Below are 27,299 nucleotides of genomic sequence, written 5' to 3' on the forward strand. Positions count from 1 at the left end.
TTCTTGCCTCTATTGCAATGGGGAAAATGTCGTCATATCACTGATTCCATTTTTCCTACTCTCCTCAATTGTGTTCATGTGCTTGGAATTCAATAAATATTTTTTTACTTTTGGCTCTTTTTTCTCTCCACAACCTTGGAAGATGCTCTCATCCACTACTTTATAGAATTACAAGGAGCCACAAACTGAGGGCTTCAGAGGGGGTGAGGGACTGGGCTAGGCCGGTGATGGGTAGTAAGGAGGGCACATGTTGCATGGTGCACTGGGTGTTATACGCAAGTAATGAATTATGGAACATTACATCAAATACTAAGGATATACTGTATGATGACTAACATAACAATAAAAAATTATTATTAAAAAAAAGAATTACAAGGAGCCATCACGTAAAAACTTCCTTAAGTTTCTTTCTTACTCTACCCCAGAAATTCATGTCTTCTATTTATTTCTTACTGTTGTCTCTGTGGAAGAAGTGTTTCTCCTCCTGTTATAACTAATCCCTCTAGTTGCACTGGTTCATTTACCATTTGATTCATTTAGGGACTTACCTATATCACTTATTTTCTGCTTTTTTTCTGAATCTTTAAACTCTCCTCTGTACCTTTCCCTCTATGTATTCTTCTGCAATGCAAACAATCTTGATGACTTCTTATTTGCTAAATCGAAAGGACAATTTTCAGTTCTGATTCTGTATGAACTTTGACACTGTTGATCTCCTATGCCTCTCTTGGACGCTTCTTTCTTTTCCTAATTTTCCCAACTCCTGACTTTCCCTTATCTCCCACCTGCCTCAGTATCCTTCCCCACATCTTCCTCCTTCTTATATTTCTCTCTATTCTTTTTCTGGATATTCTCACTAATTTATACTTTCAACAGCATTGCTATGGAGATAACTCCATATACTTATCTCCAAAACTTATCCCTTTGTTTAGGACTTAATTATATCTACCTCCTGGACTTGTCATACAGAAGTTTCTCAGGAATGTTAAGCTCAAAATGTTCCAGGCACATCTGTCATCTTATCTCATCTCTAAAAACTTCTGGTGTTCTTTGTCTCATTTGGTGATACCATCATATTTCTAACTCAGGATAGCATTTTTAATCATCAACTCCTCTCCTCCCCTCATTCTCCAGACAGCTAATCCAATGGTCCCATTAGTATAAGCACTTGGGAAGCTTGCAAAAATTTGGAATCCAGAAATAGTGATTCAGCAGGTCTGAGATGTGACCTAGGAATTTATAGGTTCAGCAAGCATCCCAGGTGATTCTGATGAATTGGATCTTTGATCTACACCTTAAGAAAACATTGACCCAAAGGGCAGTCTTGCTGATTCTGCCTCTCAAAGACAACTTGGATCAGTTCTTTCCTTTTATTCCCACTGCTCAAGCTCCCACCTGTTTTGCATGAAGTAATGAAGTAACTTCCAACAAGGTTTTCTACTTAAACCAAAGGTGATATTCATGTTACTTCTCTTACCAAAACCCACCAGTAGCTACCTACCGGGATAATTAGCCTCAAAATGTTTAATGTCAAGTTTCAAGCCTTCTAGATAATAAGTTCAAGCTCATCTTCAACTACATATTCTTTGACATCACTTGAATTCCTAGACTTAAAAAAAAAATCCCCTTCATATTCCTGGAGCTTTGTCATAACATACTGTTTCCTCAGCCTGAACTGGTCTGGTAAATTCACATGCTCTTCTTGCCTGAAATTCCCATAGACCCTGCATATTCAGCAGTCCTCCTTAGCTGCCACCCTTTCAGACCATTTATTTTCATTTTGGCTTGTATTTTAGGGCTGGTGTATCTACTTGTCTCTCGGCTATCATACAGTAAAAAGTACATATTCACGTTGTAATTGTAAACAATGTATTTCACCTTTCTGAGCCTGTTTCTTCCCCTATAAGATTAAAAGAATAATATACCTTGCAGTAGAGATGTGCTCAATAAATTCAATAAAATAACTGTATTAATGAGCCCAGTAATATCTAATAAACACTCTTCTTTCCCTCTCTCCTTTCCTCTTTTTAACTCGTTTCCCTTTTGCCTTTGTCTCCATATGCACATCTTTCTTCTATTCTCCCTCTTTTCTTGCCTGTTCTCTTTCTTTTCCACTCTCCTCTCTTCCTTTGTTTTTTTCTCCCTAATTTGCTTTCTTGTTTCTCTTCCTTTCCGAGTCCCATGTATCACCTGGCACAATGTTTTATACGTTTGATGCTCTCTAAAGACATCTTCGATTTTTTTGGTGAATTGAGTCTAATGATTACATAGCTGTCAGAATGAGCCAATATGATTGGAAATGCTTAGTGAAATTTATGCTATATACATACTATGCATAAACAAATCTGTGCATTGTGTTATGATCAGATATTTTCCAGTACTTGTACAGAGAAATGCTTTGCATGTTGAAGTAATTCCATAAAAGTCACAATATTAAAAAAAACTCTATTTATTTTGCCTAATAATGGATGGTTGTATTTTTCTTAATATTAGGAACAACAAAACCATATCCTGCTGATATCGTAGTTCAGTTCAAGGACATATATGCACTCATGGGCCAAAATGTGACATTAGAGTGTTTTGCACTTGGCAAGTAAGTATGCTTATGTTTTTTATTAATATATGTAGAAATATATTAATTTTTGTACCATTTTAGGAAATAAATGATGTAATTCTTTAGCTATGTACTAACAAAGTAATTGGCTTTGAAGTGTGGAACCTAAGCTTTTATTATTTCCTATTTAAAGTCCTGTTCCTGATATCCGATGGCGGAAGGTCCTAGAACCAATGCCAAGTACTGCTGAGATCAGCACCTCTGGGGCTGTCCTCAAGATCTTCAATATTCAGCTAGAAGATGAAGGCACATATGAATGTGAGGCTGAGAACAATAGAGGAAAGGATAAACACCAGGCAAGAATTTATGTTCAAGGTAGACATGTTATTTCCATTTTTTAAAATAAATTGCCTCAATATCGTACTTATAGCCATTTCCATAGTTGAAAAGTAAGTATATAATGAATAATAGTTTAGAAACAGTGATGTATATTACATTATGCAAGAAGAGAAAATATTTATCTTATGTCTAATTAAGTCTCAAATATGACTTATAGGATTTATGAACTTGTACTATTACCATCATACTAACATCAGTGGATTGGTAGTAGTATCCTTGATAATTTCCAGAAAACACAAGTAACTTGTATATTCCCTTCATTCTTCTTTTTTTCCAATACCTTTTTATTTGTAGAAGAAACTATGCATTATGACTTGGTCCAAGCCACTGGCTTGCAAACTTGTATATGCTTCAAAATCACCTGGAGGGCTTGTTAAAACACAGATAGCTGGTTCCCAGAGTTTCTGAGTTACAAGTTCTATTTAGGGCCCAAGATTTGTATTTTTAACAAGGTCCTAGGAATGCTACCAGACCAGGAACCAAAATTTGAGAACCACTGCTCTAAGGAAACATTTTTTTTTTTTTTTGGACACAATTTTCTTGGCACAAGTGTTTGATTGAGACACATTGAAATAAACATATTTAGGAGGATAGAATGTTTTTTTCAGGGAACACTTGAAACTTTTCAGACTGAAATCAGTTCTATAATGTTCCACAATATAAAACTTACAGGTCACAACCAAGTAAATGTCTCAGGCTTCAGTAAGACCATTCATTTAAAGGATAAGCATACATTGAGTGTCTACTCAGCGGCACACACTATGACAGGAACAAGGAGAAGTAGATAGAGACATACTCTCTTGTCCTTGAGGTATTCATACTGTATTCATACTCTATACAAAACCTCCAAATTTACACAAGTATGCACAAATAAACATACACTTCTACACACATGCATATGCACACACACAAACATACATAATTATAAAGAAAATTATGAGAGTGCACTATGGAAATTTACACAGGATATTGGTGAAGTGCCTGGTGAGGGGTACCTTAGCCACGCTGGGAAGATGAATGATAGGAAAAACTGGAGGTATTCTTAGCCAAACTGGAATACCAGAATGAGGAGACAGCTTATGGCCCCTACCCAGAGCCCGGGCTGCTGTCTCTACAGGGATGAAGTAAGTGCCTCCAGGGGCCTAGCAGATGCATCCTCACCACCATCATCTCATAGAATCCAGCAGGATTAGGCTGATTTTGCCTTCACCCTGTTTGTTTCTTTTGGCATGAAAGCCACAGCCTCTAGTCCTCCCTTATCACCTGAACTTTAACACCCACACAGTTCGGCATGTGTCCTGCTCCGTCCCCGCCTCCTCCCCATCCCCAACTTCTGAAACCTTTGCACTGCGCTTTCTATAACCCACAGTCTGCTATCGTCACAATCCCCTATATTCTCAACTTCTACACAACTGCTACTCTGAACTTCTCACCCTAACTAGAGCGTGGGTCTCCCTTAAAGACACTGCTTCCTCTCAAGCAGTGGCTAATTTTTCTTTCACAGCTCTCATCCCCTTTGACTTGTAATATAACTGCTCTTCTTGCTCCTCACATCATTTCTAGACTATCTTCCTTTTTTCCTTTAAATATCCGGTTAACAATCTATCTGGACAACGCCCCTTGTTTCTTTAAAGTTTTTACTGTTGGCAGGTCTTACAAACTAGAACACTACTCTTGGCATTCTTAGTGACATCAAAATCAACTTAGTCTATGACTACTTTTTTAGTAGTTTGCCTCTCAGTTCTATTGAGCTCCTTTTCTCTAATGATCTTTTTTTACTCTACCTCAGCAGCCCACTCCCACAGTTACACTTTAGACCTCATTGTTACCAAAAACTATAATCCCTTTAGAATTTCAATCTCACACATTTCTTTCACTACCCACTAGCTCCTATCTTTCCAGTTCATTCTCTCTAATACCCTGCAACTCTACCAGGAACCATGATCAATTAATCTGACAATGCTTTAACTTTCTTTCACATCCCTAAATCTGTGGTCAGTCATTATTATTCCCCTGACCACCCTCCCAGTGCACTCACCATTCTCTACCATGCTTTACTACCTTTATAAAAGGCTAACCCTGGAAAAGTCTAGCTCTCTGCCTAGCAGTGCCTGAACCCAGGAACTTACGTATGACTTGAGATAAACACTAGTATGCTGATTACTTCATTTTAAATTAGTGTTCACTAACTTCAGGTGGGTCCTTAGTGTTGCCTGGTAATTGTACTACATTTCCCAAGGTCCACTTAGGTCCACTTATCCCACTCTCTTAGATGATCTTCTCATGCTTTCACAATTTCCTTTAAACACTTAACACCTCCTCCTCCAACCTTATGCTAAGCTGATAACTTGCCTTCTTCTTTGACAGAGATAATGAAAGATCAAATTAGAACTTCCACAAACTCCCACCCCACATCTACCCAGTACTGGCATCTTTACCCCTATCTCTTATTGCTATGGATTCAGCTGTTGTCTGAAGCCAACACCTCCACTATGTGTTTGATTCTACCCTCCTACTTCCTTAAGGCTGTTGTTCCCGCAATTCCCTCTCCCTACAGCAAAAGCAATCTTTTTTCTTCACTGGATCGTTCCCATCAGTGTATAGTGGCTTTTGTTCTTCCTTCTTAACTCTGGCTACTGCTCCATTTCCCTTCTTTTTGTCTCTCCTAAAAAGGTAAGACAAATATTAACAGACTCGTCTATACTTTCTAAAAATGTTGTTTTCAATTTTTCTTCTTTTTTAGATGCACTCTTATTTAATTTTCATCCCTACTTCTCTGCTGGAATCTTTCTTTTCATGACCACCAATAACATCATGTTGCTGAAGTGGATGGCCACTTCTGAGCTATATTTTACTTGATCCAACAGCAGCAGTCACCACCATGGACCCTGCCCTCCTCCACCATTCACCCTCTGTGCTTGGTATCTGGAACCTACAGTTTGCTAACATCCTGGTACACCACTTGCATTCTCCTCCTCACTCCATGCCCTTTTGAACATGAGAGCAATCAGGATTTGTCTCTGAAAGTCTTCTCGATTTCATTCATAACCTTCAAGAATTCATTGATCATCAAGTCTTTAATTAGGCTCTACACCCTGAAAATTCTGACCCAGACACCTCCCCTGAACTCCAGGCTTGTGTATTCAGTACACCAACAAAATTCACTTGATACATATCAAGTATGCATGGATGGCCTCCTTAAGTGAGGAAAATTCTGGTTAGACTCTTACATTTGTTAAATAAAACTGTAACTCCACCAGGTTTCTATAGCTTACAGATCTGTTTTTATTCATACATATTAAGAAAACTGCATTCCAGGTTCTTAGCAGAGTTCTAAACTGTCTAATATCTAACTCCTTAGAAGAATCAAGGTAACAGAGCAGATCTTTATAAGGGAATATTATAAAGCGAGCTATTATTTCTCCTTTACTAATCAAGGGCACTCGGTTTTTCTCTTTTGGTCTAATCAAACAACCATAAAGTTACATAATTAAATTGTAGATAGAATGTATCAACTTGATTCAGTTATTTAGTGTTCTCATTGCATTTTTTAATGTGATATTTTGTGTCACTTGTTTGAGGCCAAGGCAGGGAAGGTATTCTTGTTTTATTGCCAAGACTGTATACAAAAATAAAACCTCTATCAATTAACATAATGATATTTAATTTTTATAACTACATGTTACAAAAATATAATGATAAGTGAAAACATACTAAATCGGATTATAGTACTATAAATATATATATACATGTAACATTGATGGGGTTCCGTGAGATCATAAAATTGTTTTATTTTCTTTTTTATTTATATGCATTAAACACTTTCTATAAGTTATGTATATTATTTTGTCATAAAATGTATATATCAAAGTTTTCTTTTTCAAAGAAAATAAAATACTCCCTCCACTCAGGTTTCTGTCCTCCTACCTCCTTCTTTATTTTATATTAACTTGTTTACTTACATTTATTTAAACTACTTAACTTAAAGAACTTAAATGCTCAAAAGATTATCACATTGTTCATTTGCTTACTCTCCAGAAATGTATTTTCTTTTGGAAATACCTAGCATTTTTCTTTAGGTACCAGAAGATCAGGTCATCGATTTCACTCAAGCATAGGTTTCAGCAATTGTAGCTACTGTATAATCAAGCCATTTTTCTAATCCTACAGTAAGATGTGGCAATGGTCGCTAGCTGAAAGTAACATTGAAAGGAGGATACCTGAGGGAGTGGAAAAAAATATGATTCTTCATTCTAAAAGGGAAGACATAATGTCACGGTCAATGAAGACATCATCCTGTAAAATCTTAATTATCATTTTGGAAGATTTAAGTTATAAGAAAAAGATCAATTACTTTAGTGTTATTCATGAATTAGCTCTCTAACAAAACATGGTTCACAAAGAAACATAATTATGAACTGAGTTATAGTTACTTCATGTTGAGACCGTGTAGGATAAAGTCTACCTGCAGACCTATAGAAATACAATTTCAGGGGCGCCTGGGTGGCACAGCGGTTAAGCGTCTGCCTTCGGCTCAGGGCGTGATCGCAGCGTTATGGGATCGAACCCCACATCAGGCTCCTCTGCTATGAGCCTGCTTCTTCCTCTCCCACTCCCCCTGCTTGTGTCCCCCCTCTTGCTGGCTGTCTCTATCTCTGTCAAATAAATAAATAAAATCTTAAAAAAAAAAAGAAATACAATTTCGAAGGATCTAACACTGATTTTATGGCATATATGATATCTGGTGTATTCTCCAGAAGGTCAACTAAATGTAATATTTGTATTCTTGAGATTATTACGAGTGTTGAGATTTGCGTTTGACATTTACAACGTTCTTTACTTTTCAGCATTTCCCGAGTGGGTAGAACACATCAATGACACAGAAGTGGATATAGGAAGTGATCTCTACTGGCCTTGTGTGGCCACAGGGAAGCCCATCCCGACAATCCGATGGCTGAAAAATGGATATGCGGTATGTATGTTCAGTTGTTTTGCAGTTCTGGAGTCCATGTTCAGGCAACATTTCCAGTGGTCCTGGGATAATTTAGCAAGAGAGTCAACAGAGTAAGGGTATTTGGGCCCTGAAATAAAAAAGTCTTCTAAAAAAGGGCAAACAAGAAAGTAAGCATAAAGTATCTTCTTTCATCTTAATCAACTTTCTGCAATCTTATGTCTACCTTCTCTCTCTTTCTCTCTCCTTATTTTTCCCTTTGTTCCACATTTTACCCTTCTTCCTATTCATCCATCTCTACTACCTGATATTGTCCTCTCTTTTTTTTCCACTGTTTCCCTGACCCCACAGAAACAGAGGTAAGAGGGAAGGTTGTACCTTTAGCCCTGGGGACAAGTAGCAGCAGTGGGGCCTTTCTCCACCTTCCCTCTTTAATCTCCCAGCTGGGCCACGAGGGAAAAAGTGGACTCTCAGCTCTGTAGGATGAATAGAACAAGAGCCACTGGGCATGGTAAGTGGGTTTTTCTTTCCCATGCCATGAAAAGCTTACCCCATTTGTCTTACTTAACAGTGGGGGCAAAATAATGTATCTAAATGAAAAGTCAAACAAGCCCAAACCTAAATAAAATGTTATATTATATTAAAGTTTATCAAGGAAATGTATTTCACTTTGTGTTCTTTTCAGTATCATAAAGGGGAATTGAGACTGTATGATGTGACTTTTGAAAATGCTGGCATGTACCAGTGCATAGCTGAAAACACACATGGAGCCATTTATGCAAATGCGGAGTTGAAGATCTTGGGTCAGTATCATTTCTAGTTTCTGTTAATGTTCAGCAAGAAAGCAGTGCACTCAACAATGGTCATGGGATTTCTGTAGATCATATTTTATTATTTCTTGAATTGCTAAAGTTAAAAACTTTCAAAATGGGGTTTGGAACAGGATGATATTATTGTTTTATTTTCTTTCTTTCAGTAGAGAACAGCAAATAAGTTAGAGGCAATATAGAGTACAATAGTCTTAAAAAATTTTTAAGCAAACTTAACACGTGCCAGTTTTTCTCTTTCAGTGTTGTTCTCTCCTGTGTCTGGGCTGTTAAATATCGCCTGAAAATCACATTGTAATGATTGATGCTTCTGCAACCTATATGACCCAGGCTCAGATGGATCTTGAGCCCTTGCTAGTTTTAGTAGTCTTTAGATCTCATGCCTGGCAATTGCCATTTAAAATCTTTAGGACATTCCTCAAGCTCTTTACTCCACCCTGACTCCTACTTTAGTATTGCTTTCTTAGTCCTCCATGAAAATTAAAACCCTTTGAAATAAAATATTTCAGTTTCCCATCCCTCATTCAAAAGTATCTAAATCTTTACTACACTTGCCCTTTCATATTCTCCATCCAGAGGAGTAAGTATCTGTCCTTTCCAAAGACAGGCATAACTCATATTATTTCACTTCACAAATATTGCGTTTTTACAAACTGAAGGTTGGTGCCAACCCTGCCTGAAAAGCAAATCTATAGGTGCTGTAGTTCCAACAGCATTTGCGTACTTTGTGTCTCTGCGTCACGATATTTCAAACATTATCATTGTATTATATTTGGTATGTTGATCTGTGATCATTGGTCTTTGATGTTACTACTGTAATTGTTTTCGGTCTCCATGAACCACACTCATATAAGTAGTGAACCTAATCAATAATTGTGTGTTCTGATTGTCCCACCAACTGGCCTTTGCCCCAAATCTCTCCCTCACCTCGGGCCCCCTATTCTCTGAGACACAACAATATCGAAATTAGGCCAATGGCCTCTAAGTGTTCAAGTGAAAGAAAGAGTCAGACATCTCTTACTCTCACACAACAGCTAGAAATGATTAAGCTAGTGAGGAAAGAATATCAAAAGCTGAGAGAGGCTGAAAGCTAGACCACTAGTACTAACCGGTTAGCCAAGTTGTGAATGCAAAGGTAAAGTTCTTGAAATTAAAAGTGCTACTCCCGTGAACACATGAATGATAAGAAAGCAGAACAGCCTCATTGCTGATATGGAGAAAGTTTAGTGGTCTGAAGAGATCAGACCAGCCACAATATTCCCTTAAGTCAGAGCTTAATCCAGGGCAAGGCTCTAACGCTTCAATCCTGTGGAGGCAGAGAGAGGTGCGGAAGCTGCAGAAGAAAAGTGTGAAGCTAGCGGAGGTGGGTTCATGAGGTTTAAGGACGGAAACTGTCTCTATACCATCACAAAGCAAAGCGAAGCAGCAACGGCTGTGTAGAAGTTGCAGCAAGTTACCCGGAAGATCGAGCTGAGGTAATGAAGGTGGTTACACTAAACAGACTTTCAATGTCGATAAAATGCCCTATCGTGGAAGAAGATGCCATCTAAGATTTTAAGAGCTAGAGAAGAGGGGTAAATGCCTGGTTTCCCAGCTTCACCGAACAGGCTAACACTCTTCTTGGGGGCTAAGGCACCTGGTGACTTTAAGTTGAAGCCAAGGCTTATTTGGCATTCTGAAAATATAGGGCCATTAAGAATTACACTACATCTAAACTGCCTGGGTTCTGAATGTTTTGTTGCCATCCAACAAAGCCTGGGTGACAGCACATATGCTGACAACATGGCTTATGGAGTATTTTAAGCCTTCTGTTGAGAAATACTGCTCAGGAAAAAATGAGATTTCTTTCAAAATATTCCTGCTCCTTGACATGGCTCCTGGTTACCCAAGAACTCTGACGGAGATGTACACGAGATGAATGTTGTTTCATGCCTGCTAACACAACATTCATTCTGCAGCCCATGGATCAAGGAGCAGTTTTGACTTTCAAGTTTTATTATTTAGGAACTATATTTCATAAGTCTCTAGGTGTCACAGATGGTGAATTTTTTAATGCATCTGAGCAAAGTAAGTGGAAAAACTTCTGAAAATGAGTCACTATTCGAAACACCATTAAGAACATTCATGATTCATGGGAAGATGTCAAAATATCAACATAGACAGGAGTTTGGAAGTTGATTCCAACCCTTATGGATGACTTTGAGGGGTTCAAGATTTCAGTGGAGGAAGCAACTGTAGATATGGTGGAAATAGCAAGAGAACTAGAATTAGAAGTGGAGCTTGAGGATGTGACTGAATTGCTACAAACTTATGATAATACTTGAGTGGATGAAGAGTTGCTTCTTATGGATGAGCAAAGAAAGTGGCTTTTTGAGATAAAATCTATTCTTAGTGAAGATGCTGTGAAGACTGGTGAAATGACAACAAAGGAATTAGTTGATCAACTCACTTGATAAAGCAGCCATAGGGTATGAGAGGATTAACTCTAATTTTAAAAGAAGTTCAATTGTGGGTAGAATGCTATCAAACAGCATCACATGCTGCAGAGAAATCTTTCATGAAAGGAAGACTCAATCAATGGGGAAAACTCCGATGTCATCTTTTTTTAATAAATTGCCACAGATGCCCCAACTTTCAGCAACTATCACCCTGATCTTTCAGCAGCCACCAGCATGGAGGCAAGATCCTCTACCAGCAAAAAGATTGTGACTAGCTGAAAGTTTGTATGATGATTAACACTTTTTAGCAATGAAGTATTTTTAAATTAAGGTATGTACATTGTTTTTTTAGGCATAATGCCACTGCACACTTAATAGACTATATAGTGTAGTGTAAACATAACTTTTATATGTACTGGTAAGCAAAAAAACCTCATTTTACTCACTTATTGTGATATTTGTTTTATTGGGGTGGCCTGGAACCTAACCTGAAATATCTCTGAGGTGTGCCTGTAATCCCTTTACCTCTGCCCTATAGTCATTGCTTCTCACTTACCTTACTTGACATGAACAGGTATCTCTTCTCCATGTGCATACATGTGTTCATATTTCTCATGCTGCCTCTTCCTCATGTTTTATTCTTGAATTCTTTGCACCTTTGTCTTTAGTGACTCCATGCTTTTATACCTCCCAGATTATTTCTTCTCAATCACTTTCATTTTCTCCTCTTTACCCCTCCCTCTGCTCAGTTAGAAATCATGCCCTCTCCCAGAGTTTCTTCTATGGTTCCATTCTATTCTCTTCCTCCCCTTTTCATATATTCTATATTATTAGTCCTAAATTATTATTTTTAAATTTTTAAAAACCCTGAATAATTTCTTCTTCTCCTCCCATTAACTATCAATGATTCTTTAATTTATATCACTGGCCCAGATTTTTATCCTTAGCTTCAAGCTCAACGTAAAGATTCCTAATAGAAATTTTCATCTGGTAATCTCACAGATAACCCAAACTTAGCGTGCCTGAAGCTGAATTCATTATCTCTCACCCACATCCACATCGGCTCCTGAAAAATTCTGTCCTATAGAATGACACAATTCACTGCATCCTTTCTTCCTATTATATCTACTAAATTTCTCAATGTTACTCCATAAATCTCACATTCTCCTTACTTTGATTACAACTACTTTAATTAAGGTCTTAATGTATTATGTCCTTTTCATTTTATTTGAAGTAGCTGTCATCAGCTTTAGTCATATGAATCTAGGTAGCCAGGCTTTCTCTTTTACAACCAAAAAGATTACCAGAAAGACAAAGCAGTGACTCAGTATGGCCTATTTTATTATTGCTACACCAAAGGGAAATTCTTTCAACATTGTTATCACTACAAATTGAGTGACACTGAGAGAATATGAAAGGAAATGAGATAATTGCAAGAAAGTATTAAAGAAAATTGCCTTTAAAAAGAGTTGAGGCTGGGACACCTAGGTAGCTCAGTTGGTTAAGTGTCTGACTCTTGATTTTGGCTCAGGTTATGATCTAAGGGTCATGAGATTGAGCCCCATGTCAGGCTCTGCACTGCATGGGGAGTCTGCTTAAGATTCTCTCCCCTAATCCCTCTGCCCCTCCCCTGCAAGCTCTCTCTCTCTCTAAAAATAAATAAATAAATAAATAAATAAATAAAAATAAAAAAAGTTGAGGCCTTCTTAATTTTAATTTTCCCTGCCTCTCATTATAATGCTGAGGATCAAATTTCATTGATTGCCCCTAAAGTAAAAATTCCTTGCTAATATATTTAATCTAGTTTATTTGGGTATTTAGCAAACATTCAGTTTAGGCTTCATACCATATTACTTTGGTATGAAGTGCAATAAAATCATTTTGACTCATACAAGATATGAGGTGAATTTAAATGCTTTCCCAAATGTTAACTTTCTGTTTTTTGTAAAAATGTGTTTATCATCATACATTACAAAATTATATGAAGATTCAACAGCTTAGGCTGAACAATCTCTCCATATCCAAGCACAAAATCTTTTAATAATTTAATGACTATTATTTTAGTAGTTAAATAGCATTTTCAGCCTGAGAGCAATGTTTCTGGGCATCTTTATATTTGTTTCCATCTATTTTTGTTTATTACCTTTAGAAATAGTGCTTCTCTCTCTCTTTTCCTTCATTATCTAGATAATTCATTTATTCATCCACCAATTATTTTTTGAGAACTTTTTCTACCCCCAGATACTATTCTTTTAATAGATGCAGTAAAGAACGAAAGAGACAAAAAAATGCATGTCCTCTTCTTAGTTGGAGGAAAAATATTCCCTTATTTTTTCCCACTTCTAAAATACATAGGGGGACACCTGGGTGGCTCAGTCAGTTAAGCATCTGCCTTCAGCTCAGGTCATGATCCCAGGGTTCTGGGATTGAGTCCCATATCGGGCTCCCTGCTCAGTGGGGAGCCTGCTTCTCCCTCTGCCTGCTGCTCCCCCTGCTTGCGCGCTCTCTCTCTGACAAATAAATAAATAAAATCTTTTTAAAAAATGAAGTAAATAAAATGTACAGGAACATAGTCTAGATTCTGTCACTATAAATTCAAATATTAGTTAAGTATGAAGTCATTTAAACAACTGTACCAAATCAACTACTTCATTAAAACTTAACTGACTCAAGAAAAATTCTCATTTCTAGATGAATTTAGATTTTTAAAATATAATCCCATTAAATTTTCTCTCATATTTGATGAGCAGTGTGTCACCCAAAATATCTATGGAGCCTATGCAAAATACCACACCCTGTGGTAGGTATACAACACAAGTTGGTTAGTTACTTATTTATTTATTGCCAGTTATCAAAACTCAGACTAAAGGAACAATGGGATGAGTTAAATCCTTGCCATCAAACGTGTGTCCCACAGAGCAGCACCAGCAAGAGCAACACCTGGGAACTTGGTGGAAGTGCTGAAACTCAGGTTCACCCCATGCCTACTTAATCAACGTTTTATGAAGATCATCAGATTATTTTGATGCACAGATAGAATTTGAGAATCACAGGACTAGAGGATGAAGAGTCAATATCTGGATAAAGATACACATGGGCCTAGAAAAGCCTCCCAAAAGGACACAATTACATGCAGATGATTGGATGTGTAAAAATAAATGGATGGGATCCCCCCGAAGTCTGCTAAAATACAAGGAGGTTGAGAAATGAGCCAGATGTGTGGGACCTAAGGAAAAATAGAGCATGTCATCAATGAAGTAACCTTTAATGAGACTTTATATCCTATTTTCATAATTATTGCTCTACACTTTGATGTAAGGGGAAGCCCTAGCTATAGCATTTTCCCCTCAATTGCATCCATCACTCCCATAGCTGTTTGCAGGTAGGTCTGCCTGAAGGCAGAAATCTTTTTATTTTGGTATCTCATGATGTCTGCACACAGTTGGTGCTCAATTAATGTGTGCATGGTGAAGGAAGAATCATTGTTTAATGAAGAGAGCATGCTTGCAAATCACAAGAAAATTGATTCAATTGTGAGTCCTACCTGATACTGCCTCTGGTAACTTTGGCAAATTATATAATTATAACAGATAATCAGTTTTCTCATTTGTACACTGGAGGCAATTCACTGAAAGTGTGGTTGAGAGTAGTGATTATGACCATATGTCAATATCAATAATGTGCTCAAATTCCTCCAGCCTTTCACTTAACTTCCCGTGTGCAATTGAGTCAAACAAATTAGATGGTACCTTCAAGGCGTGTATACTGATTGTAACTAAAATTTATAATAATCCTGTTATCACTAAGATTTGTATATTTAAAATGGGTGAATTTTATAAGTAAAATATACCTCAATAAAGTTATTAAATAAAAGAAAAAATATTAATACTAGGTATGGAATGTCTATTGGTTATATCTGATAATATTTGGTGAGATTAATCTTTTTTGTTCATTATTAATCAAGAGAATAAAAGACGCTATAGAAGAAATACGGGTGGTTTTTTTTTCTTTTTAATGAAAGAGAAAAATAATAATTTATTTCCTTTTAGCTTTGGCTCCAACTTTTGAAATGAATCCTATGAAGAAAAAGATCTTGGCTGCTAAAGGAGGAAGGGTTATAATTGAATGCAAACCTAAAGCTGCACCTAAACCCAAATTTTCGTGGAGTAAAGGGACAGAGTGGCTTGTCAATAGCAGCAGGTCAGTTCAAAAATTAGAAATCCAATTGCGATTTATGTTTGGCAAAGTTCATTTTAAAGACGACTTTAAAGAGGACTAATGTAAATGTTGGTTGTTCTAACTTTTCTCAACAAAAGACATCCTAATTCTAAGATAAACAGAGGGACTTAGTCTTCACTCTTATTATCCATTATAATCAGGGTTCAGTTTTTAGGTTTCTGTAATTTATAAGGAATTTAGAAAATTGAGACTCAGAAATTTTTGGTAAATTGCCCAAGGCCTCAGGAAAAAAATGAACGATGGGAAATAAAATATGATCTCTGGCTTATTTTTCCCCTAACAAGGGCTTCTGTATCCATTTATATTTGTTTTAATTTTATGCAGTTAGCCTATTAAATATTTCAATAGGAAAATTTTTTTTAAAAGGTGACTTCAAAAAATAAATCACCCCTTCCCATCTTTTTAAATAAACAGGAATTTCTCATCTTCCTAACAAGTAAACCATTACCAGCTTTAAGATAAAACATAAAACATGTGACTTGCATAGTTTATTTAAAAGCCACACTGAATGATTTCTTTAAATTTCCTAGAAGAAGATATGGTAATACTGAGTACTAAAGTATTCAACTGAGTGCTAAAGTACAGAGAAAAGAAAGTCAGGATAGGAAATGGGATGCAAAAGTAAGAGAGAAGGAAATATTACAGGCAGTGAAAGAAGCATGTACAAAGGGCCTGGGGCAGAGAGTATAGGATGGTGAAGAATGTAAGACCTAAAATCAAAATGGTTTGTCCTTAGAGAAAAATGGAGTAGAGTTTTAAGAGATGAGACATAATCAGATCATCAATAATGTTTTTTGCTAGGGGGCTTGAACCTCATCTTTCAGTAATGGCACCTGTCTAAAGGTGTAAATAAGGGAGGAAAACATAGATTTTGCCTATTAAAGGAATTTTCTAACAAAAGTGTATAAAAGATACTCTTCACAACAATCCAAAAAAGTAGGTAAGATAGGTATTATCATCTCTATTTTGATGTACCTAAAGGGTGGAAAGGTTAAAGTAGCCTTTTGAAAGTATATTGATAATCTCTAAACTGAAACTTGAACCTGTGGAATGAACCCATGCCAACACAGTTCTCTTCTTGGATGATCATGAGTATGGTGCTGTATGGGACAGAGATAGGTTGGCTGGGGGAGAGGGAGTGCACAGGGACAGCAGTTATTTCCCTGAACACATTAACTTTTAAAGGGAATATGCTTGACTAAGTTTTTAAGACTTTAGCAAAATGATGCTAGAAGAATCAGTGTTAAAGGAAGAATTAATTTTGACTTTCTGATGAAACATTAACAATCAGACAATGAGCAATGCAGAGACTGTGATCAAAAGGCAGTCCCATTTCTAGGTACTTACTCCTGCAACAAACTTGTGGCATAGCATTCCCCCTTAGCCCCACCATTAACTCTCTCCCCTAAATGGAAAAAAAAAAAAAATCTTGCTCTGATTTTGATGAGCACCAATGCTATGTTACAAGCCTCTCCAACCAAGGATTTCTCAGAACCATGTTTCATGGACTTGTTTTTCCTAAATATCAACATGTGTTCAAAAAAGGAAAAGAAAGGTCTAGCTTACTCTTTTAATCCTGTCGAATATTTTTAGTCTTTGAATCAAATTGTGTTACTTCTTGACAAAAGAGTCTATAAATCCAATTTTTGCTCACTACTTTAAGCCATTAATATTTCAGGTTATAAGCACCACTTTATAATAGATGTGGTATTTCATTTAAAAATAAAGTCAAATGTTATACAATAGTATGCATAAAGAAAAGTTCAACTAATAACTTATTTTTAGAGAAAAAACTATTTATGTTTAAAAATAATATTCAAGGAGTAACTTGAATAACTGTCTTTAAGCCTAACTGTAATCTCATTCTGGCTAATATAATTACAAAAAATGTTTCCACATTACAAAGTTATTATAAGCACTTGATTAGTGTCTTGTAAAATGGTTTATGCAATATTTCCAATCAGTTGAGAGGACACATAAATCTTGAGGAATTGTAATTAGGTTCTCAATTGTGATGATTTTACTTTGGGCTAAATGATATACTTTCTACAACAGAATTTATTTGTAGTTGTTTATTTCATATTTGATGGGCTATTATCATCTCTAAAGTGATCTTTATCTGAGCCATTTATATGAGAGTATCTCCAAAATTCTTTTCTTCTCTAGAGTTAGTATGCTTTAACAGTTAATGAATAAGGTGGAAAGATAAGTTAATGAGTAAAACCGAAGTATGTCTGATGGAATGCATATTAGGAGAGAAAATCTTGGAAGCGGTATGGGATAGGGTGTGCCAGAACAGCAGCAGTGCCATGTGCATGCTCATGTGTGCATGCATGCATATAATACTAGCTAGAATTATTTAGCAATGCTTTGCTGAAGGTGAAAAACCCTGTGCGATTGTCAAGGTCTGAAAGGGAATCAAAGGACTGTGGCTGTTACTATGAGTGAGATGGAAAGTCACTGAGCAGAAGAGTGACATGGTGTGACTTATGTCACTTAGGTCTTCATGTCTGGCTGCTATGCTAAGAGACTATAGACAGGCAAGGGTAGAAGCAGGAGGCTGGTTAGGAACTACTGCAATAGTCCGCGAAAAAGATGAAGATGACTTTCTAAAACAATTTGTCAGTGCTGAAAAAGTATAAACAAAGGCTAGAATGTTTCATCTTAAAAAAATGTTACTGTCAAGTAATTTGTATAAAATGTAAAGGTCAAAAGATAGTGTTTGTAAGCTAAAACTGAATAACAAAATATTTCATTACATTAATTTTGTGAAGAACGTATTTCTTTCATTTGAATAGAATACTCATTTGGGAAGACGGCAGCTTGGAAATAAATAACATCACAAGGAATGATGGCGGTATCTATACATGCTTTGCAGAAAATAATAGAGGGAGGGCTAATAACACTGGCACTCTTGTTATTACAGGTAAGAAACCAGTTGATTCATACTGTTTTTTTTTTCTAGTTTAATAGTGCTTAGCTTCTAATATACTTTAAGACACGATTTCAGTGCTAAGCTTCTAAGACAGATCATGTACTGATAAGTTTCCATTTCAAAAGCCTTTGGGGCAAATATCTTGCTTAATGAAATTGTTCCTGGAATTTGAATCTGAAAACATCTTTTTCTCTTTGCTCAGATAAATTAAAATATATTGATTTTTATTCTTTTAATATGCCAGATAATAGGGTATCTAATATTTTCTTGAATTGTGCTTTCCTCCTTTTTAAAAAATGTATAGATCCCACACGAATTATATTGGCCCCAATTAATGCCGATATTACTGTTGGAGAAAATGCCACCATGCAATGTGCTGCTTCCTTTGATCCCGCCCTGGATCTCACATTTATTTGGTCCTTCAATGGCTATGTGATCGATTTTAACAAAGAGAACATTCATTACCAGCGGAATTTTATGGTATGTGCTTTAAGTTTCATCTTATTAACATTCCAGCGACCCCTATGTGTCTGCACTGCAGCTCCTATTACTATAATTATTTACGACACTGAAAAATGGCCCAAAAAAGCTTTTCATGGGTTTCCTTATATTAATTGTAGCACTCCTGAACCTTTGAAAAATGGCTAGCTATAGGTCTTCTGGTAGAGATAGTAATCGATAAATATTTATTGAGCGTTAGGTCTATTTTTCCCTTAGTTATAGTATCATTTTTATATTGATGTGTGCTGTGCCTCATTGTATCTGTGCTCTATGTTCTAGTGCCTTCTTGTTCATTTTAAATAAGGTAAGAGCATAGAACTTATCCTTTGTTATAATGGTGACTTTAAGGCATTTCTGTTATTCTTTGAGGTTAAGAAATAGACATGTATGTATGGGAGGGTTTGGAGAACTAGTGCATGTGTTTTTTAGGAGGGTTAAATGGATGTATTTTATTTTAAAATAGGAAAGCATACATGACACAAGTCCTATAATTAAGCATAGTGGTGTCCTTGTATAGAAATAAAGAAAATAGAGGAAAAAGACTGGGAAGTAATGCAGGAATACTGACTAGTGTAGGAACATCACTGGTATGAGATAGGACTGACTAGGTTGCAGTGAGCAGTTGACCCTTGAACAACATGGGTCTCAACTGCTAGGTCCACTTACACGTGGATTTTTTTCAATAAATACAATACTATAAATGTATTTTCTCTTCCTTACAGTTTTCTTAATAGCATTTTCTTTTCCCTAGCTTACTTTATTCTAAGAATACAGTGTATGATACATATAACATACAAAATATGTGTTTATTGACTATTTAACTATTATTAAAATTTCCAGTCAAAGGCATGGCTCTTAGTAGTTAAGTTTTTGGGTAGTCAAAAGTTATAAGTGGATTTTCAACTGTGTAGGGGGTCAGTGCCCCTAACTTCTGTATTGTTCAAGGGCCAGCTGTATTTAAAAGGCAAATTGGCCGCTGTTCCGACCTGCCTGTTCTCTAGAAGGGCAATTGGTTAGGAGCCTAAGACCTGCCTGTTCTCTAGAAGGGCAATTGGTTAGGAGCCTAAGACCTGCCTGTTCTCTAGAAGGGCAATTGGTTAGGAGCCTAAGACCTGCCTGTCCTCTAGAAGGGCAATTGGTTAGGAGCCTAAGACCTGCCTGTCCTCTAGAAGGGCAATTGGTTAGGAGCCTAAGACCTGCCTGTCCTCTAGAAGGGCAATTGGTTAGGAGCCTAAGACCTGCCTGTCCTCTAGAAGGGCAATTGGTTAGGAGCCTAAGACCTGCCTGTCCTCTAGAAGGGCAATTGGTTAGGAGCCTAAGACCTGCCTGTCCTCTAGAAGGGCAATTGGTTAGGAGCCTAAGACCTGCCTGTCCTCTAGAAGGGCAATTGGTTAGGAGCCTAAGACCTGCCTGTCCTCTAGAAGGGCAATTGGTTAGGACCCTAAGACCTGCCTGTCCTCTAGAAGGGCAATTGGTTAGGACCCTAAGACCTGCCTGTCCTCCAGAAGGGCAATTGGTTAGGACCCTAAGACCTGCCTGTCCTCCAGAAGGGCAATTGGTTAGGACCCTAAGACCTGCCTGTCCTCCAGAAGGGCAATTGGTTAGGACCCTAAGACCTGCCTGTCCTCCAGAAGGGCAATTGGTTAGGACCCTAAGACCTGCCTGTCCTCCAGAAGGGCAATTGGTTAGGACCCTAAGACCTGCCTGTCCTCCAGAAGGGCAATTGGTTAGGACCCTAAGACCTGCCTGTCCTCCAGAAGGGCAATTGGTTAGGACCCTAAGACCTGCCTGTCCTCCAGAAGGGCAATTGGTTAGGAGCCTAAGACCTGCCTGTCCTCTAGAAGGGCAATTGGTTAGGAGCCTAAGACCTGCCTGTCCTCTAGAAGGGCAATTGGTTAGGACCCAGACCTGCCTGTTCTCTAGAAGGGCAATTGGTTAGGACCCTAAGACCTGCTTAGAGCATATGCTTATTGAAGAAAACTAATTTTAATTTTAGAAGTCAATTATCATTATAGAAATAAAAGCTTGACATAACTCAGTAAAACAGTAGAGTATTTAGTTCTATGAAATCTGAAGGTTGATAATGTACATATAATAATAGTATCCTTTCAAGTTGTCTAGCTCTTTAAGATTTTTTTTCTAGAACTGTACACTTTAAAAAGCCAAAATGAGCTTTCAATCAAGTTGAGTGAGACTGATTTTAACTAGATGGAAACATTTACTGTTTAATTTTTATTAGATAGGTTCATAGAACAATTACCAATGCAGTAATCAATGTGTATGCCTTCTACATGTTAACTTAAATTCAGTTCCTTTCATTTTAATCTAATATATCTAGCTATAGCTGTAAATTTACAGTAAATCTGATTGTCTTTCAGCTTCTGAACCAAACTTACGCTTCAAAAAAATAGCAACTGGGAATTGGCCGCAAACTGTTTTAACATTATAGCATGTGATATTTTTTCCTTATATGTCTGAAAATATTTTGATTTGCTTAATCATAAATGTTCCCAATATTAGTAAAATTGGCACTGATATCTTTAATAATTTCTTCAAATTGTGTTTTATTTTGCAAGTAAAGCAAATACTTAGTTTTTACGCATTTTTTAAGCAGAAAAAAGTAAATTAAACAAAGATCCCACTTTAAAAAATAGACTTGAATTTGCATTGTTTCTTGGTGTTATGTATTGAGTAGTTTCAAAACTACGACAACCATAGTTTACACAAGTACTACTTAACAGCTGCAATGAAGTCTGTGTAAATAGATTTAGGGTTATAAATTGTCCTCAATTAAGCTGAAACTTCATATGTGGATCTCCTGTATGTTCTTCAAAATAATAGTTACATTATATTTGTGAATGTAAATAAACATTTCCAAAAAAAGAAATTAAGAAAGAAAGGCAAAGAAGGAAGGAAAAGAGAGAGAGAGGAAGGAAAGGAGGGAGGGAGGGGAAAAAAAGGAAAAAGAGCCCCATGGTTTAAAAAGAGAGGAAAATAAAGAAATAACTGGAATAATAATTAACCAATAAATAATAACTTGGATCATAAAAACATAAAAGACTCCGGTCATTACTCGCTGACCCTTTTGCTGATGATAGCCACAGAGTTTCCTGTACTCCTCCCCCCGCTAATCTGGAGCAGAACCTAACTGCTGGCCCATGCCCTGGCCTCACCAACTCAGGTTTTAGTTTCAGGCCACCAAGCAATGATCAGTGGTAGAAAGCATGTTCACTGGCTAAATATGTGACCTAACTGAGTAAAAATATCAAATGCACAGTTGTAGCACATTAGATGGGCAGGGAGATTCAGATCTCTAAATAATTTTAAAAACCTAGACAAGAAAGTTATTTTAAAATAAATTATTAAACTTAATGCTATCTTTTGAACCTAAGACCTATAAAGCCTTCCCTGCCTCTTCCTTCTCTTTTAAAGCAAACTTCAAAGTCAGACTTCATTGCTAAATGCACCACCTGAGGTTTGAGTAAAAACACCATATGTGTTTGACCCACCTTTTGGCAGATCATCCTAATGACTAATATTTGCTTCTGGGGGCATTAGCAGACCACTCTCAGAAGGAGCAGCTCTTTCTGCCTCAAGTTTAGTGAATCAAAAACAGTATGAATGGCAGGTACTGAGGACAGCAAATGCAAAGGAAGGAATATTGCTGACTGCATTTGTCTGTTATTCAAATTGCATGGGCAAAGTGTCAGTACATAATTTTTTTTTGGTTTCATGAATAATGTTTTGATATTTTATTTGAATTGGCAACATTTCAATTAGTGAATATTGTTTGTTCATTTAAAAATATTGTACTGAGTATATACTATAATAAGCAGGAACAGAGATGGACACTAGGGTGAATAAAACACTGAGTAAGATAAAGAGAGGCACTGAGCTAAAATAAACTATAGGTACTCTGTGAGTTTAAAATTCAGATGTATTTTGATAGCTATTAAAACTGATGTCATTATCATTAGTTTTAATAAGTTTAATTGCTAAAAGCTAATATCAGAAGCTCTAATTAATGAAGAAATAATATATAAATCAAAATTTAAGCTTTTCCTTTAAACAAAGTAAGTTTGTATTTTCCAATTTAGTTTCAATGATAAATTATATTCAATGTTTAACTTGCTATTCTCAACTTTGACCACCATGTGGCAACCTTGCATAAGGTTTCAAATTTCACAGCCTGGCATAATTGGGACTTGAAACTTTATGAATTTAAACAAATAGATTTTCCCATACTTAGGTCTAAGGTATGCTGTTATAGGTGATTTAAAAATTTCTACTTTATACTTTTTCAATTATATTCATATAATTATCAGGAGAAAAGTGACTGTACATTTTTGAAAGGGTGCATTTCTTTTAAGAATTTATAGTGAGCTCCCCAAAAGTAAAAATTACATTACCATTACATCTAATGATCCTGCTTCATGAAAAACTCTTTCCAATTAATTATTTGAAAAATATATAGATACCAATTTTAAAGCTGTGGGTGAACACTTAATACTGATTATAGAAGAAAAGTTAAATATTTAATTTAGCTGTTATGTCATTTAATCTTTCATTTATTCAATAAACATTCACTTAGTGTTATATTATCATGTAAACAGGTTCAGGAAATGTTTCGTTTGAACTTGTTTATACATAGGAGGATGTTAAGAATATATATATAAATATATATGAACCATAAATTTAAAAAATTGAGGTGTTGATACAATAAGTTTATAAGCAATTTATCTGGCATTCTTTTATTCTATCAAAGTTATGGGGCAAATACATAAATTTTTCAAGTCCAACTACAAAATGGCTTCCATTTTGATTTCCCAGCTCAATAGCTACTTATTCCCTTAGAGTAAATACAAAAGGCAGAATCATTTTACTTATCAGTTTAATTTATAACTCCTTTTGTTCTGGAAAGGACTTAAGACTATCCACCAAAAAAAATACAGATTTGTATTATACCATTTTATGCTTCTCCCATGGTGATGCCCGATCTGTGGGAATTACTTTTATTCAATAGCCATCTAACTTTTGACATCTCCTTTGAGACATTTTCTTTCAACGATTTAACAATTTGCCTGTCAGAGCCATTATCCTAGTTAACCACAAGAGTTCAACTTTCCGTTTCTGATTATTGCCACTATAATATCTTTTTTCCGTTTCTCTTAATATACACAATGTTAACATTGTAATTCAGCAAGAAGTTATTATGTATCTGCTTTGAATTCATAAATAGCTTATGAATTAATTGTTCAGAGGCTCTGCCACAACAAGGCCTGGGCTCTGGGCTTCATTTTGTCACTTCTTACTGTGTGACTCTGAACCAGTGATTAAACCTCTCTAAACTTCAGATTTCCCTCTCTGTAGTATTTTATTAATAATTCACTTACTTCATTCAGGTTGCTTCACCGGGTTTGTGTAACTGGTTACTTCATAGTACTTTGTGAGGATTCAATGAGAGAATGCTTATAAAATGCTTGGCACAAGTTCTGGCAGATTGTAAGGAATTATTATTAATACTGTGTATAATAGAGCAATCATTCCCAATTGAAATTTCCAGAGTCTCTCGCTATGCAGGTTTGTTTTTTCTTTTCTTTCTTTCTTTCTTTCTTTCTTTCTTTCTTTCTTTCTTTCTCTCTCTCTCTTTCTTTCTCTTTCTTTCTTTCTTTCTTTTTTCTTTTTTCTTACAGGTCTCAGTTTTCATGCTTTAATTCTTGCACTGCTGCTTAATTGGGTACCGCATCTGAAACAAAAAGTTCCAGCTATTTCCTTGCTGGGGACAATGGGAGAGGTAGTAATAGTCAACATTTATTGAGTGCTTTCTGTTTGGCCAGCGTTGGGTTAAATGTTTTTTATGTGTTTCTCAGTTGATCTTCACAGCAATCTTCTATGGAACACATAGTATTGTGATTTTTCTCAGTTTTCAAAGTGAAGAAAATAAGGATTAGAAAGGTTAAGTAATTTGCCCAAAGTAATCATACCACTTGTTGGTGACAGGGAAGATTTGAAACCAAGGTTGTCTGACTACAGACCCTGAGGCCTTCGCACCTCCAGCCACTCCAGTTTCTAATCCGTTGGTTAACACTCCGGTCTGTGTCTGCTTAAATAAACCCCCTCCCATTATTTGAAGCACTCTAAGACTGTACTGTTCAACTCCTAATTTATTCTGTAATTTTGTTTAATGAACTTTTAACGTTCACTCAAGATTATTCAAATTACTTCATTCTCCCTGTACTATTAGCAAGTTTTGCAATACATTGTAAATCAAGTCTACATAGTTTCAGGTGGTCTTAAGTTCTAGGCAATTCTTTATGATCTCTTTTCGGATCTCTGACCCTAAGGTTTTCTTTTTAAAATAAAATATTAATTATATGGAACATGTCACAAAATTGTGCTTAAATTTGAGACATATAGATTTCATATTAGAATATATTAGGAATTTCAACAGAAATTTTACTTCTGCACATCTAAAGGAAGAGAGAAGGGGGTGGGAGGGCAGAGAGAGAGGAGAGGGAACAATAATAATAAGAATGTTATTAGTTCTCTGTTACCGCTGAGCAAGAAGGTAAGGATTGTCCAGAATTATGAGGTAAAAGTTAGGAGAGAAAAGGAAGGTCAGGCCATAATCCAGGTAAAGTCAAGCATCAAATTAGAGCTGAAGAAAGTAGAACAGAAGACCAGCAGGCATGATGAGATGATGTGAGCCCTAAAATGGTGGTTCCAAACTGGAGGCAATTTTTCTCCCCAGGGGACTATGGCCATATGTGAAGACAATTTTGGCTGTCACAACTATGGGGAGGAGGGGGGAGGGCTATGTCTTATGGACATCTGTTTAGCACAGGTACTGCTAAACATCCTATAATGCTGAGGACAGTCCCCCACAACAGACAATTGTCTGGCCCACATTGTCGATGGTACCAAGATGGAGAAATGCTACTCTCAAGGAAGATGAAAAAAAAAGAAAAGAGAGAGAGATTTAGGAATAAAGAGACTAGCCGCTGAAAGGTTTTAAGCATGATGTGTTAGAAAAAAAAAAAGAAATTATATTGTTTTGAGCAGATGAGAGTGATTAGAACAAAAAAATTATAAGAGGCTAGCTAAAACATTTTTCAAAATAGTATGGATAGTAGAGGATGATAGATTTCATGTGTTTTTGAATTTAAGACTTGAATTTTGATGGGCAGTGAAAGAAAGAAAGAAGTGTGTAAAACATATATAGTCCCCTAACATAGTTCTGTGATCCCCACAAAACTCACAAAGACCTTCTACCTGTTGTCAAATCCTTTCTCTGCTCTTATGAGTAATTAATTGATAAGCATTGGAGCATTCTGATAAGCAGCTAGAACATTCTGTTATTCTTCACTCTTTCTAAACATAACTTTACTGGCCTTCCTTTCACTACCCTAATAAATCTTTACTTACACCTAACTGTTGTCTTTTATTTGCTATTTTCTACCACTAAACATGGAGATGGGTATCTATGCTCACTAGACAGGTCTATACATGTGTTGCCTTCTTTTAGATCATTATACTTCTGTGTAGAGACCGTGTCAGCTAGGGTTATTCTTTAGCATAATACCCCATAGTCTGAGCTTAATAAGCATTTGTTGATGTCAATGCTAAGTAAATGGATTCGGACAAACAACAGCAAGTCTTTGTTCTTCAGAAATGTATTGTCTTGGAAGAATCTCCAAAAATTTATTCAAAGTTAAAGTCCCCTGTGTTTTACATAGAATTCCTTGCCTACTTAAGCATCACTGCAGTAATTATTCTGGCAAAATATGGGAAGTATTTAAAATAAAAAGAGGGAGAAATAAACATGTAATCTTTTGGTATCTTAAGAATTTTATAATTTAACATGTGGACTTTGATGTTTTATTTATGATATCACACTATAAATACACTATTTCATCATTAGCTGGCATATTCCAAATAATCTATCCAATTTTTTCATTTTGTCTTTAAGAACAGAACATTGTCTAAAGATCTGGAGTTTCGATCTGGTTTGGCCTTTGACAAGTTGTATGACGTTAGTCAGGACGGTCATTCTGAGCCTTAAGCTTCTCATTTACCATATGAGGAAGTTGAGCCACATCAGAAGTTTTAAAATGACAAGAACAAGTTTTTAGCAGCAGAATCCATTCTGCAAACAGCATTTAAATCAGAAGCCCAGTAAATAAAAAGGTGAAGGTGAAGGTTGCTCCGAGTAAAGAAATTGTGTCTATGTGTGGTTGTATGTGTGGGAGACTACAGGGCCACATCATGGGGCCTCTCATTTCTTCCTGTCCCACAAAACTTCCCATCTGATCCCTTCCTTCTACCAAGCGATCCTTGAAGATATTCAAAACCCCAAGGCTAATGGGAAATAATGTAAAAACCATATGAATTAATATCCAAGTTTTCTTTCAACTCTAAAATATTGGTCTAAATCCAAGGCTTTGATGTTTTGTCC

The 27,299-nt window shown here is 36.3% G+C and overlaps 1 protein-coding gene across 4 annotated transcripts in view; it reads left to right on the top strand.

Annotated features, from left to right (window-relative positions):
• CNTN1 (contactin 1) overlaps positions 1–27,299 on the top strand; it is a 341,918-nt gene that overhangs the window by 205,046 nt on the left and 109,573 nt on the right. For all 4 annotated transcript variants that reach the window (XM_019805133.2, XM_034645472.1, XM_034645473.1 and 1 more), the window contains 7 exons: positions 2,494–2,593; positions 2,748–2,929; positions 7,801–7,925; positions 8,590–8,707; positions 15,219–15,369; positions 18,207–18,334; positions 18,648–18,823. In XM_019805133.2, coding sequence (XP_019660692.1) covers positions 2,494–2,593; positions 2,748–2,929; positions 7,801–7,925; positions 8,590–8,707; positions 15,219–15,369; positions 18,207–18,334; positions 18,648–18,823 — 980 coding nt within the window. The remainder of the gene's footprint in view (positions 1–2,493; positions 2,594–2,747; positions 2,930–7,800; positions 7,926–8,589; positions 8,708–15,218; positions 15,370–18,206; positions 18,335–18,647; positions 18,824–27,299) is intronic.

This window comes from Ailuropoda melanoleuca, chromosome 16, assembly GCF_002007445.2.
Source record: "Ailuropoda melanoleuca isolate Jingjing chromosome 16, ASM200744v2, whole genome shotgun sequence".
Lineage (NCBI taxonomy): Eukaryota > Metazoa > Chordata > Mammalia > Carnivora > Ursidae > Ailuropoda > Ailuropoda melanoleuca.